Source organism: Phacochoerus africanus, chromosome 16 (assembly GCF_016906955.1).
Source record: "Phacochoerus africanus isolate WHEZ1 chromosome 16, ROS_Pafr_v1, whole genome shotgun sequence".
NCBI lineage: Eukaryota > Metazoa > Chordata > Mammalia > Artiodactyla > Suidae > Phacochoerus > Phacochoerus africanus.
Window position 1 is genome coordinate 7,026,148 of NC_062559.1, and position 14,103 is coordinate 7,040,250.

The window sequence follows — 14,103 nt, forward strand, 5'->3', positions numbered from 1 at the left end:
TTTTAATTTTTTATTTATTTATGTTTTGCTTTTTAGGGCCACACCCATGCATATGGAAATTCCCAGGCTAGGGGTCCAATCGGAGCCAGCCTACACCACAGCCACAGCAACACCAGATCTGAGCCACATCTGCAACCTACACCACAGCTCATGGCAACACTGGATCCCTGACCCACTGGGGGGAGGCCAGGTATTAAACCTGAATCCTCGTGGATACTAGTTGGACTTGTTTCCGCTGAGCCACAGTGGGAACCCCCATGACATGCCGACTTTAATTTTTTGCTTTTCTCTCTTTTTCAGTGAGTATGTATGCATGTATCATTTAGAAAAAAACATATATTTCTCTATTCTTTAGGAGTTGGAAGGATCTAATTTGTCTTCCTATAACAGTTATGCCAACCTTAAATAGTCATATAAATAAATATCACTTAGGAAAACTATCAAGATAGTATATTTTCATAAACATTTTCCTTTCAAGTTAATTAAGTCCCAAGCTGTCTGAATTATAAAGGGATGAGTGTGAGTGTGCCTGTGTGTGTGTGTGCGCGCGTGTGTGTGTGATTTTTTTTTGTCATTTAGGAGAGGAGGGACTCTCTGAAATATGTGCTCAGGGACCTGGGGACTCAGAATTTAGTCTTTGCTAGTGACCTTATATTTTTATTTGGTAGCTTTCTTCTTTCCTTCTCTTCCTTCCTTCCTTCCTTCCTTCCTTCCTTCCTTCCTTCCTTCCTTCCTTCCTTCCTTCCTTTCTTTCTTTTCCTTTCTTCTTTCTTTCTTTCTTTCTTTCTTTCTTTCTTTCTTTCTTTCTTTCTTTCTTTCTTTCTTTCTCTCTTTCTCTCTCTCTCTCTCTCTCTCTCTCTCTCTCTCTCTCTCTCTTTCTTTCTTTCTTTCTTTCTTTCTGCTATACTCTCAGCATTGTGGAAGTTCCTGTGCCAGGAATCAAACCCAAGCCACAGCAGTGACCTGAGCCACAGCATGATAATGCTGGGCTCCTAAACCCATTGCATCACAAGGAAACTCCTATTTGGGAGCTTCTTAAGCTTGGTATGGTCAGTAGCATTCTTTTCAAATTCATCAGTAATTCTGATTTTAAAAATACCAAATGTAAGAAAAGCTAATCTGCTAACTTCTAGTTCTGAGCTATCTGAGAGGTGGGGTGTCTTACTAGGGAATAGCCTTCTGAAGCGGATGGGCTCCTTCTGGAGAGTGACAGTGAGCAGCAAACAGCCCCTCCCAGGGACCTTTCCCCAGCCCCACGAGGTAGGACTGGTAAAGCCAGAGGAACCAGTGCCACGTACATTGTCACAGATCCAGGAGCGAAGCAAAAGAGCCTGGCCTCTAGTCTTGCCTCTTTCTACCTCCTTTCTGCTTCCTTTTTACTTCATTTTTTTCCCTTCCCTTTCTTCTCACTTTGTCTTTTACCATTTGGGAAAATAGAGCATTGCATTGAGTGTGCAGCACCTACCCACCCTAGCTCGCGCTATTTCATCGTTACCTCCAAGCAACCTCCTGAATCTATTGGTCTTTACAAAATCCATGGGTTTTCATCATCATTTGTGAAAACACCTGTGATGTGAGCGCACCACATCCCTCCATTGGCAGTGTGCATGGCCTCCTCTAAGTCAAGTCCACAGCCTTTTTCTTCACTTTTCATTTTCCTTGAAACCTCTGCACCACTTGATGATTTGGGCCAGCTTTTCTTTCCCCTTTCAGGTTTCCCTTCCACCTCCCGGGATGCACACAGCCCTTGTCACTAGCCCTCTTTTTTTTCTTGACTGTGGGTTAACAGGTTGCCTTGGGGGGGGGGCCTATAATTTTTCATCCATTCCAAAATATTCTTGAGAGTTAAAGGGTGACATATGACAAGAGGCATAAACAGAGATCATCCTGGGCAAACAGAGGTATCTGGTCACTCTCTCCTTAAGGCTCGGTGGGAGAGCAAGCAGAGAAGAGCTCAGGGCAGGATACAAATGACCATAGATGAAAGAGTTTTCAAACATCTGTCGTAGAGTTGCTCAGCTACTTCTGTTTAGATTCTGAAGTTACACATTCAGCTTCATGTTCATGAAAGGATCTAGTCACCTGAGGAGAAGTGTCAGAGCAGATGAGGGAAGAAAAGATGGGTGAGGAAAAGACAGAGCTTGTGGGATCAGGTCCTTTGTTACCCTGTGGGTTACAGTCACAGAATTTGTCCTTACAGGTAAAGATGAACTTGGTGCTGAGACCGTGTCCAGGCTCTTTTCAGCCCAGGGTTGCCCAGGATCAATAGCACTGAGTGGCCATTAAATTGCAAGTAACCTACAGGCAGCCGTGATGATTTCACACAGAATATTCCAAGAACTGTTGGCATTGAAGATGCTGCACATGGAAGGAAATAGAGCAACTGTGCTGCAAGTGTAAAAACTGAGGAAGCAGCTGATGGCTCTGATGGCCCTCATGTGAGCCTCCATGCTGGGGCCCCTGAAGCCAGTGGCATTGCTCTCCATCCATTGGGTGTGTCTCTTGAGAGAGACCATCAGCAGGGTGGCTGCAAGGATGAACATGCTCAGAGGGATGAAGATACCCAGGTAAAGCGTGAGAATCAAGTTGACCACGTTGATCCCAGAGAGGTACAGCTTCTCAGCGGAGTTGGAGGAAGGGCTAGGGATGCAGTTCTTTACGTGCACATTGACGATATCTGCAGAGAAGGGAAAACGAGAGCAGAAGGAGAACAATGACAGCCTCAAGAGCCAAGGCATCAGCACCGGCATTATTCCCTTCATCGAAGCGATCAAAGGGTGAGTAAAGTTTGCAGTTCTAAGACAATAGAAGATACTGAGCCAGTCAGCAAGCCAGAGGTTGGCATAGTTTAGAAACATGGTGACGGTTTTCAAAAGCGTATACACGGTTTTTCGGTTATAAGTGACCCAGAATAGTATAATGTAGGTATTTTCTAGCATGATCCAAAGCTGTAGCAAGAGCCTGGAAAAACTCAGCATCAACAGAATTGCAGTCACCAGCAGGGAGGCATTTTGTCTCTGACCTCCTCGGCTCCACGGATGGCTGTGATGAAGCTGTTCCCAGGAACGGCAGTGATGCACTCTATTCCGGAGACCACTAAGGTGAAGACGATGCTTCAGCCATAGCATCTCTGTTCATTATCGCTGTCCTCTTTAGCTCTGATGTTCAAGCCTCCTCGCCAAGAACTTGTACCTTCTCTGCAGACCTTCTGATCCTTTTTCAATGCTAGTATAGTTTTTTTCCCCCCAGGTAATGGTTATTTCCAATTTTTCTTCATTAGCTTGTCACATGACCAGAGGCATGAAATGCAAATGATGAGAGGATCTGGTTACTGGCTGTCTTGCTTTTTCTTTTCTTTTTTGTTTTAATTGTTCATAAAATTTATTTGTATTTTGTCCATTTACGAAGATGATTAAAATTGGTTTGCTGTCTCCCAAATTTTATTTTTCTAGACAAATTGCTTGATATATACTTCGATTTCCTCTGTTACAGTATTTAAGCACCATTAAATTGCAAGTAACCATAGTTCAGAGTTCTCGTTATGGTGCAGCAGAAATGAATCTGACTAGTATCCATGAGGATGTCTTGCTTTTTCATCAAGATCCATTTGTTTGGGGCTTTCGGGAGCTCATCGAAAAAATAAAATTGAGACGGGTTTCTATCACAGCATCTTCCCACCTTATTTAAATCCATTCGTATTCACCTGAAAGGGCCAGAGTTCCAGGTTAGGACTCCTAGTTTCCCCTGCCTTTTTACTGGCTTGTTTCACAAGACTTGTTAGCTGCTAAATTATCCATGAAAATGCACACAGATTCTTTGATCTGCCTTCTCCTGCTTCCTTTATTGTCTCCTTCCTTTTGCAGAGGTTTTTATCCTGTGGTTAGCCTGTTTATGAATAAGAAATTCCCGTCCGCTCCTATCTAGGCCTTTTGACTCAGAATCAAGTTTCTTTCAGGAAGGGCAGCTGTTGCAATGTCCTCGAACAGAACACAGAAGAGGCAAAACTGGATACCACTTGAGTTAATTAGAGATTAAAAACTCCCTTATGACACTTTTTTATTGTTTGCGTGTGTATCGCCAGGTATAATTTACCAATATCCACCTCACTCTTTGTGCTCAGAATCAGGTACAATCAGCCTAGGAAGGTTTCAGAGTATTTTGAACATCGTGTTAAGTTGGAAAATGTGACAAGATGCTGTTTCTTGAAATTTGCTTTTCTGCTTCTTCACCATGGCTGTGAAACAGAATCAACTCTGGCACTTAAAAAAAAAATACATATATATATATATATATATATATATATATATACATAAAGATTTTTATATGTATATAAAGAGAGAGATTTTTAGGATTCATTCCTAATAAGTCAGAATCTGAGAGAGAGGGCCCAGGTACCCTATATTTTTAAAAACAAAAAGTCTCATGGCCAGCACTGAGAACCAAAGTCTTAGCTAGAGACCACTAAGTCTTGGGCCATGTCTGGCCTGCTGCTGTGTTTTATCTTGCCTCTTGTTGGACATCATTAGTCTACCAGTGCTTAATTTTTATCCTACCAATATTTAGATTTAGGAAATCATATGTCTGCTCACACACACAAAAATCTGTCTTCTCTTGAAAAATTAGAAGACTTGGCAATATTGGGTCTGCACAGTGAACTGATTGAAGTGGAAAGGTGGTTGCCCATTTAACACAGGTATGGGGGTGTTCCTGTCACGGCTCAGTGGAAAGAATCTGACTAGCATCCATGAGGATGTAGGTTTGATCCCTGGCCTCGTTCAGTAGGTTAGAGACCTGGCTTTGCCGGGAGCTGTGGTGCAGGTTGCAGATGTGGCTCGGATTTGGCGTAGCTGTGGCTGTGGCTGTTGCTGGCAACTACAGCTCCAATTTAACCCCTAGCCTGGGAAGCTCCATATGCCACGGGTATGGCCCTAAAAAGACAAAAAGTAAAAAAATAAAACAGATATGAACGCACATTTCAATTTATTATGGTAGTCACCAATTCCTAATGTCTTCTTGACCCTGAGGCTTTATGCCAGTGTGCTTGCCCTGTTGTAATTTTTTTTTTTTTTGTCTTTTTAGGGCCAAACTAGCGGCACATGGAGATTCCCAGGCTAGAGGTCTAATCTGAGCTGTAGCCACCAACCTACACCATAACCCCAGCAATGCCAGATCCAAGCCACCTCTTCGACCTACAGCACAGCTCACGGCAACGCTGGATCCCTAACCCACTGAGCGTGATCAGGGATCGAACCCATGTCCTTGTTGGTGCTAGTTGGGTTCGTTAACCGCTGAGCCATGACGGGAACTCCTGCCCTCTTACAATTTTTATAATACAAATGAAGGACTAATAACATGGATTTCTCCAACCCCAAAATAATTGTATTTCAAATGAAGCCAGATTTATTTTTATTATGTAAATCATATTTGTATGAAAAATAGCACCAGACAAAGCAGCATGTTACAAAATTAAGAAAGCATAATTATCATTATTATTTATTTCTTATTTGGCTGCTCCCTGGCAAATGGAGTTCCCAGGCCAAGGATCAGATCTGAGCCGCAGTTGCAACCTACACTGCAGCCTTTGGCAACACTGGATCTTTTAATCCACACTGTGCAGGGCCGAGAATTGAACCTGCGTCCTGGTACTGCAGAGACACCATCGACTCCATTGTGCCATAGTGGGACCTCCAAGAAAGCATTATTTTATGTATTTATTTATTTGGTCTCACCCACAGCATGGGAAGTTCCCCAGCCTGGGATCGAACTTGCGCCAGAGCAGTAACTAGAGGCACAGCAGTGACAAGGCTGGATCCTTAATTCACTGAGCCACCAGGGCACTTCCAGAAAGCATTGTTCCAGAAGTCATGTCACCACAAAGACTTGTACAAGAATGACTTTATCCATAGTAGCCAGAAATGGGAAACAAGATTCTTTGACAAGTAAGAGATTCATTAAATTATGTTACTTCTCCTAATTGAGGAGAGAAGTATTTGTCAGCGGCTTTCATATGTTCCAAAGCAGAGAATGCATCTTTTTATTTGTCCCAACTTATGCAAGTTTGTAATAAATATATCTCTCCAAATTTCTTGCACATAATTGTGGATTTCCATTATTCTAATAGCATTTTCTCTTGGTGTGAATTCACATTTTTCTCTGATTTTAAGAAGTATTTTAAGAACAGTGGGGACTATTGGGCAGGCCCTATATTTATAGGGATGTGGGGCCAATTTTTTTTTTTTTTTAAGTTGGCACTCACGGCATACGGAATTTCCCAGGTTAGGGGCCAAATCAGAGCTGTAGCTGCTGGCCTATGACACATCCACAGCAACGCCAGATCCCAGCCACATCTGCAACCTGCACCACAGCTCATGGTAATGCCGGATCCTTAACCCACTGAGTGAGGCCAAGGATCGAACCTGCGTCCTCATGGATGCTAATCAGATTTGTTTCCGCTGAGCCACGATGGGAACTCCTATTTTTTAATTTTTTGATCCTTTCTCATTTGGGGAGCTAGAACAGAGGCACCTTTATTTTGGGGAAAATCTCATGGAGGAACCAAACAACAAAAATTTCAAATTATTGGCTTTTTTTTTTTTTTAAATTTTTTTGGCCATGCCCATAGCATGTAGAAGATCCTGGGCCAGGGACCTGAACCACTGCAGTGACAATGCTGGATCTTTAACCTGCTGCCCCAAAGAAGAACCCCCAACTTCTTGGCTATTAAGTTCAAAATTCTAGGCTATTAAGTCCAGATGTAGAATAGAACAGATTTGGAAGAATATGTGATTGGGGAACAACTTTCCTTTCTCTCTCAAGCACCACCATGCAGACTATAATAAATTGTTTTTCCAAGTGAGGGAGGAGTGAGAGGGATGCAGGGAATAGCAATGGAGAGTGAGCCACTCTCTGAAAGGGGCCCTGTGTCTTGGCCCATCACACATGGCTTCATGGGGACATCAAGGCAGAGGGGGCGCCGCAAGCTTGCTTCTGAGTTCCCCACAGCCCATCCACTCTCAGGAGAGTGAGAGTCATTCAACCTTCCTTGTGTTCACAAAAATGGGTTGGAAATTTGCTGAGGGAGTTAGTCGATCCCCAAAGGCTGGTCATACCGAGGAGGTTTGCAAGCGTCGGTTCAGATGCAGCCAATGCAAGGACAGAGGAATAACCATGGAAAAGATTCCCCAGCTCCTTCCCCCCTGCCAAGTCTCTGATCCCCAGGCAACCTGTATGTCACCTTAGGGAGGACGGGCGGGAGAAATCCTGAGACGATCTTGTAATCAGAGTGTCTAAGCCTAGCCTGACTGAGGAGACACTAGAATATAATTGGTTTATGGACACGTGTCGACTGAGTGAGGGGGAGAAACATGAATAAGACTTTCCCTTCAGTCTTTGTGCTCAACTCTGTGCTTTTGAATTTGTTCCCATCCTGTGGTCAAGCCCAAGTTCATGTGCCTGATGCACAGTGAGGCCAGACAAGCCGAAAACGTCAGAGTTTGCAGCAGAGAGGAGGCTTCAGCTCAAAAGATGGGGAACTTGTCTCAAATCCACCTGGCTGGCAGGCTGGGGCACAAGGTTTTTTAGAGGCAGAAAGGGTAAAGAGGAGGCGGCGAGTTCACCTTCCTGATAAGACAGCAGTTTCAGACTTCCCCGTACCATCTTGGGACTTGAGGCATCATTGGTGATTGTGACTGATCTATGAGTTCCTGTGAGGCAGACGAGTTAATCATGGTCTTGCGATCCCTTAACTTCTTTTTAGGAGTGAGCAAAAGCCAAGGTTGAGGCATTTTATTATTTGCTTAGAGCCTTTGAGATGGTTCAGGAGTTTTAGTTCTTCATGGACCCTGCTGGTGTCATCAATTTTAATTCTGCTTTTGGCCAGCTGGTTGAAGCCACAGGACATTACCTCCACGGTTTGGGGTCATAAATCAAGGCATTAGTTTAGGCTAACAATCATGGAAAAGATTTTCTTGGGTTTGCTTTTCCTTTGTTTCTGTACGTCCTCACTTTCCTGGTTGTAACTTCTTGAATCTGCTCTTTGAAATTCAGGGAAGGTCTATGAGTCTAAAACCTTTTTCTACAAACAGGAAACAGGTAACATGGAAAGGCCCCACAGTGCCCTGTTTGGTTTCAATCCCATAGTGATAACTTGGGCAGATTTCATCTTTTCTAATCTTTTTTGTGTTATCACTGCTCAATCCAGCTTAGTTTCATACTTGGTAAAATCTTAACTTCTCCCTTTTCCTCAAGCACAGTTTTTTGTTTTGTTTTGTTTTTGCTTTTTTAGGGCCCCACCCACAGTATATGGACATTCCCAGGCTAGGGGTTGAATCAGAGCTATAGCTGCTGGCCTGAATCATAGCTACAGCCATAGCAATGTGGGATCCAGCCACACATGCAGCCTAGTCCACAGCTCACAGCAACACCAGATCCTTAACCCATTGAGCAAGGCCAGGGATCCAACCCATATCCCCATGGATACCAGTCGGGCTCACTACTGCTGAGCCACAATGGGAACTTCCCCCAAGCACAGTTTGAATGGAGACCCCCATCTGCTGGTATTGGATGGGAACAGCGTAGGCTCTGGGGCACCGGTCTCTCCTTCCTCCAGGGTGCTGGTGAGGGAGAGAGCGGGCAGGTAGTGCCTCTTAATTTTGCTGGGCGCTGTGGTAGGTATGCTTTCTTGTGGATGCTGCTGCTTCCTCTGCACTATGTGGCCACTGTATCTCTGGGGACCAGACCTCCCCTTGCTGGCTGTCTCCTGGGGAACACTAGGGAGTTCTTGAGAGGGCTCTGTGGCATTTGTCCAGTGTTCTTCCCGTGGCTCATGTCACCCTTCTCTTCTCTCCCTCCCCTCATCTTTTTAAAAGTGTAGACCCAGGTGAGCGTTGCTGTTGGGATCCTAGCTAGTTCTAGTAAGGCTGGTATTTCCACATTTTCCACCTTTGGGTAAGATTTGCAGGTGGGTATCTAGTCCTAGTTCTTGGTTTCTTTCTTTAATGTGTCCTTCTCAACCCTCTCTCCATACCAGAATTGGCTTAAAGGGCCTAAAACATCCATATCCAAGGCTCATCCTCAAACATTCTAAGTTGCTGTTCTGGAGAAAAGCTAAGCATTGGCATCTCCAAAGCTCCCCACTGAGAGTCGAATGTGGCGTGGGGGAGGGCTGAGAACCACTGCAGGGAAGGGGTATGTTCTTGTGTGGTTTATAGTGTGGGCTCTAGGCTCAGTTCTGGGGCAACGGGAACCAAGTCACTCAACACCTTTGTGGAAGTGACTGAATGACTTTTTGGAGAAGATCAAGAAGACAAGTTTTTCCATCATGTAGAGAGATACAGATACAGAGGTTGAATCACAGAAAATTATAATTTTTTTTTCTTTTATGGCCGTACCTACAACATATGGAAGTTCTCAGGCTAAGGTCTGAATCAGAGCTGTAGCTGGGCCTATGCCACAACCATGGCAACACCACATCCAAGCTGCATCTACGACCTATGCTACAGCTTATGGCAATGCTGGATACTTAACCCACTGAGTGAGGCCAGGGATCAAACCCACAACTTCATGGACACTATGAGGGGTTCTTAACCTGCTGAACCTCAATGGGAACTCAAAAAATTATATTTTTAAAGCTGAGTTTTGGGAGTTCCATTCCTGGATCAGCGGTAATGGACCCAACTTGTATCCATGAGGACATGGGTTTGATCCCTCACTTTGCTCAGTGGGTTAAGGATTCAGTATTGCTGTGAACAGTGGGGTAGGTTGCAGACACAGCTCAGATCCTGCGTTGCTGTGGCTGTGGTGTAGGCAGGCAGTTGCAGCTCCGTTTTGACCCTAGCCTGGGAACTTCCATGTATCATCCATGGGTGCAGCTCTAAATTATAAAATAAAAAAATAAAAACTGAGTTTGGGGCTTATGAAAATTACTTCCACTCTACGGTATTAAATAAGTGAAAATATTTCTTGGATCTCTATGAGAAGGAGGAAAAAGAAGATAGAGAGTCATACATTCTCCTTTGAGCTTATTTGGCAAAGGATGTGTGGACTAAAAAAATGTTTGCCTGCCATTTCAGTGAACAGTGGATATTGCCTGCCTTCTAGTAAACAAGAAATGTGCCCACCATCAAGCCATTGGCCCCTACAGCTGCTCCCTACCCACCTTCACAGTGGGCCCTGAGGGCATTCAGGATGGAGAAAAACAGGATTCTGGTCCTAGATAGTTAAGATGCATATCAAAGAAAGGAATTCAATGAGCCCAGACTCTTGCATCTTCTTATACATAGAAAAGTGCTAAATATAATTACCTGAGATGTCTGGGTTTTTTTGTGAGTAAATATCAGCAATCTTTTGATGTTTGATTACGTGATATCCCCCCACCTCCACACCAGCAAAAATTCCTGTATATCCTAGCTCTCCTTTACCTCTTTGAAACAGTTCCTTAGAGCCATCTGAGAGGCAACCTCCCAGGCTATACTCCTCAGTAATGTCTCTGAATAAAACATAACTTGAAACTTTTAGGGTGTACTTTTTTTTCTTTTCAGGTTGACAGACGTAATTAAAGAAAACAGTCTAGGTGCTCTTGAAAGAAACACCTGTAAGAACAAAGACCTGGGATGTGAAAGATGTGAGATCAAAACCTACCGGACTGTCAAGAAAACAAAAATGTCAACAAGGTTTGTTTTGGTTGTTCATAAAATAAGCAGTTGTGTATTTAAGTGAAAAATCTGCCCAGGACATCAAATTCTTCAGACTCAAATTGTGAAAGAGTGCCTTTTGAATGTAGCAGAAAGGATGTGTCCTAAAAAGATAGAAGCATGTACAAATATAAATGTAACCAGAAATACTGTTGCTCAACATCCTGGAAATATAGCCAGGAAATTAAAAGATAAATTGTGTGAACAAGTCTTAAACGTTGTGACATTTGCTAGTGCAGCTACTCAGATGTAATAATTAGCTCTATTTATTCACTGTCGGTTTGAGAATTTCTAGGACTGAAAATATTTTGGACAGTGTGCCCACGACAGGCACAACACTAGGAAGTAATTAGGGAATTCATTTTTGGAATAGAGGAAACTTTCAAACAATTTTATGGAGATGATGAAGGGATATGTGGAAAGTAACAATGTCTTTTCTATCAAAGGAAATCTTGGTTGCTCCATTTTGCTCTGGTTTTGGCTGAAACGCCTTCCTGTGACCACCCCCCCCCCCTTCCCTCGTCTCCAAGTAACAATTTGTTTCAAATTAGCCAACCAAGAAGGATGTGCGCCCTGACCTGACCAATGGGAAGGGGACAGGTACATCACCTGCATTAGGGATTAAATAGGGAGGGTCTTTTCTTCTTTGTGCGCACTTTTTGAGTACCTGCGCCCTTCTGCAGAAGTAAAGAGCCTTGTCGAGACCTCCCCATGTTCATGTGTCTCAATTTCTGGCACTGACGATCCAAGCCATCTCCCCAACAGAGAGAGAAGGCTAATATTGGACTTGCCATTAAACTTAAGTTCCACGTTGCAAGTTATATAAGGACACAGCCTTTAGATCTACCCATTTGCATTATTCAGCAGGAATTGCTTTCTGCCAGAAGTTAAAAATGGAACACATCACAGACACAGAGCTCACCACCTGTAAGCTGGATCTCTTCCTGGCGCTTGGGCCACAGAGCATCCTGGGCAATTTGATGAATTGGACACAACACAGATGTCTCCTCGCTGCAGGTAGGTTGGGAGGCTTTGTCACTGCTAAAGCCAAGGAGAATTGTTGAACTGTTGAAATGAACTCATTCATATCTTCTAAGGTGGGGGGGGGGGGGCAAAAAAACCAACTTTGCTTGTGCTGAGCAGCAAAAATTGTCATCATGTAAGTGGTCTTTGGGGTTGACAAACACCTTGAATTTCCCCACAAAGGCATCCCCAGGAGTTATAAGACATTGTGGAGACAGTTATCTGGCAGTGTTTTCTGGTCCTCTTCTTTTCTGGGCTAAGAATAGTTTCTAGAACTGTAACTGGTGGCCTGAATGTCATGATGGGGACAGTGACACTGAGTTCCCAAAGTGACGTGCTGATCTCAGACTCTGAAGATAAACTCCCACTGCTCTGTGCTCCTTTATCGATTCTTACCGACAATGTGAAAGATGACCCACAGGATCATACAGGATGGAAAATTTAGCGTCGTGACCCTGGAGAGTCCAACTCCTGAAAATACCTTAGCGAGTGTGCCAAGATTTTCGAAACTCTTGGGCAATACCTATGTTTTTCCACAGCTCTTTTCCAATATTAAACGTCATTCCTAGTCAAAACTACTTGTCAAACTTAATTCTGTGTTCACTTCAAACTTGATCCAAAATTTAACAATGGCATATCGATGCCAAAGAAAAAGTTGTAGATTTCTGCTTCCAAAAGTCAACACATTGTAAAAGAAATGTTGGAAGTAAAAATATTTCTATTTTATCTTTTTTTTTTTCAATTTTGAATTTCAAATACAACCGTCAATATGAAACAGGCAGGTATTATGTGGTTTGGTTGCAACCTTAGGTCAGAAAAATACAATTTGATAATTTTCCTGGCACTTGGTTTGTTTTTCTTTATGCTCCTGCCTTCTCTAGACCCTGGAGTTTTCACTGATCTCTTTAATTTACTTCTCATGCAGACAATGAATTACGGGATGGCTCTACAGCTTAGCAAACAGATTTCACCATAAGATGGAGCCTCTGAAACTTTCTTGGAAAGTCAAGCAATTACTTAATTCTTCCACTAGTGGGAGGGCATGCTCTTTCTTTCTAAATAGGAACCTCAAGGAAATCTTTGAAAACCTTTTCTATTTTAGGCAGTTGGTTAAGAGTTTTACCCATGCAGTTTTAGGGAGAGCTCTGAATCTTTATACCCATGGTCGGAGTTATTTCAGAAAGCTTTTGTGAGGAAATTCACATTATCTCTTTTTTCTTTCTTTCTTTTTACTTTTTTTTTTGTCTTTTTGCCATTTCTTGGGCCGCTCCCATGGCATATGGAGGTTCCCAGGCTAGGGGTCTCATCGGAGCTATAGCTGCCAGCCTACATCAGAGCCACAGCAACGCAGGATCTGAGCCGCGTCTGGCGACGCTGGATCCTTAACCCACTGAGCGAGGCCAGGGATCAAACCTGCAACCTCATGGTTCCTGTCGGATTCGTTAACCACTGCACCACGATGGGAACTCCCACATTATCTCTTAATAAAGTATCTTTTAATTAACATTGATTACTATTATTTTAAAAAGATATTGCAAATACAAATTATATTCTGTAAATAGACTCCCTCTAGATGACTAGCAGAGCCTCTTGCTAAAGAGTCCAAAACATGAGGGAACTAGAATACCAGTACATATATTATGCTGGACTTGAGAGCTGGTCCATCGAGCTCACAATTTGGAGATGAGTGGACACTGATAGGAGATAAGGACCTTGTTGAACATCAGGTAATGCATCTTGGATTGTCCCTTTACACTTGCCTTTGGAGTTCTATTGAAGTTCTCCCCAAGTGATTAATTTTGTCTTTTTAGGGACAAACCCGCAGCATATGGAAGTTCCAGGCTGGGGGTGGAATTGGAGCTAAAGCTGCAGGCGTACAGCACAGCCACAGCAATATGGGATCCGTGCCATGTCTGCAACCGATACCACAGTTCATGGCAATGCCTGATCCTTAACCCACTGAGTGAGGCCAGGGACTGAACCCTCATCCTCATGGATACCAGTCGGGTTTGTAACCACTGAGCCATGAAGGGAACTCTCAGGCCCTTTCTTTACCAATGGATGGTTACTTGCCTAAATAGGCTCTTTTCATCCAACCCAAGAAGTGGTAATGAAATCTCATTTAGGTCCATTGCTCAACAATCTTTTTTTTTTTTTTTTCTTTGCCCCAAATTAAATGATTTTTTGAGCTCAGGAAATATAGATACATACAATGGCCATTTTTTTTTCCTTAAAAAAAAGAAGTATCCTTTATTCATTCCACACATATTTATTAATTGCTGACTATGTCCCAAGCATTGGATATAAACAGTAAGCGAGGCAAGCTTGTCTTTAAGAAACTCAGTTTCGTTTCTGTGTGTGGGGGGGGTGGGGCTGGGGAGGAAATGTG

At 43.3% G+C, this 14,103-nt stretch overlaps 1 protein-coding gene across 1 annotated transcript; it reads right to left on the reverse strand.

Moving 5' to 3' along the window:
• Positions 1-2,179: 2,179 nt before the first annotated feature.
• On the reverse strand, positions 2,180-13,450 carry TAS2R40 (taste 2 receptor member 40). The gene is given in 5 exon segments (XM_053743473.1): positions 2,180-2,284; positions 2,286-2,987; positions 2,989-3,012; positions 3,014-3,113; positions 13,389-13,450. Coding segments are annotated over 5 exon segments (993 nt in total).
• Between the last annotated feature and the right edge of the window lie 653 nt (positions 13,451-14,103).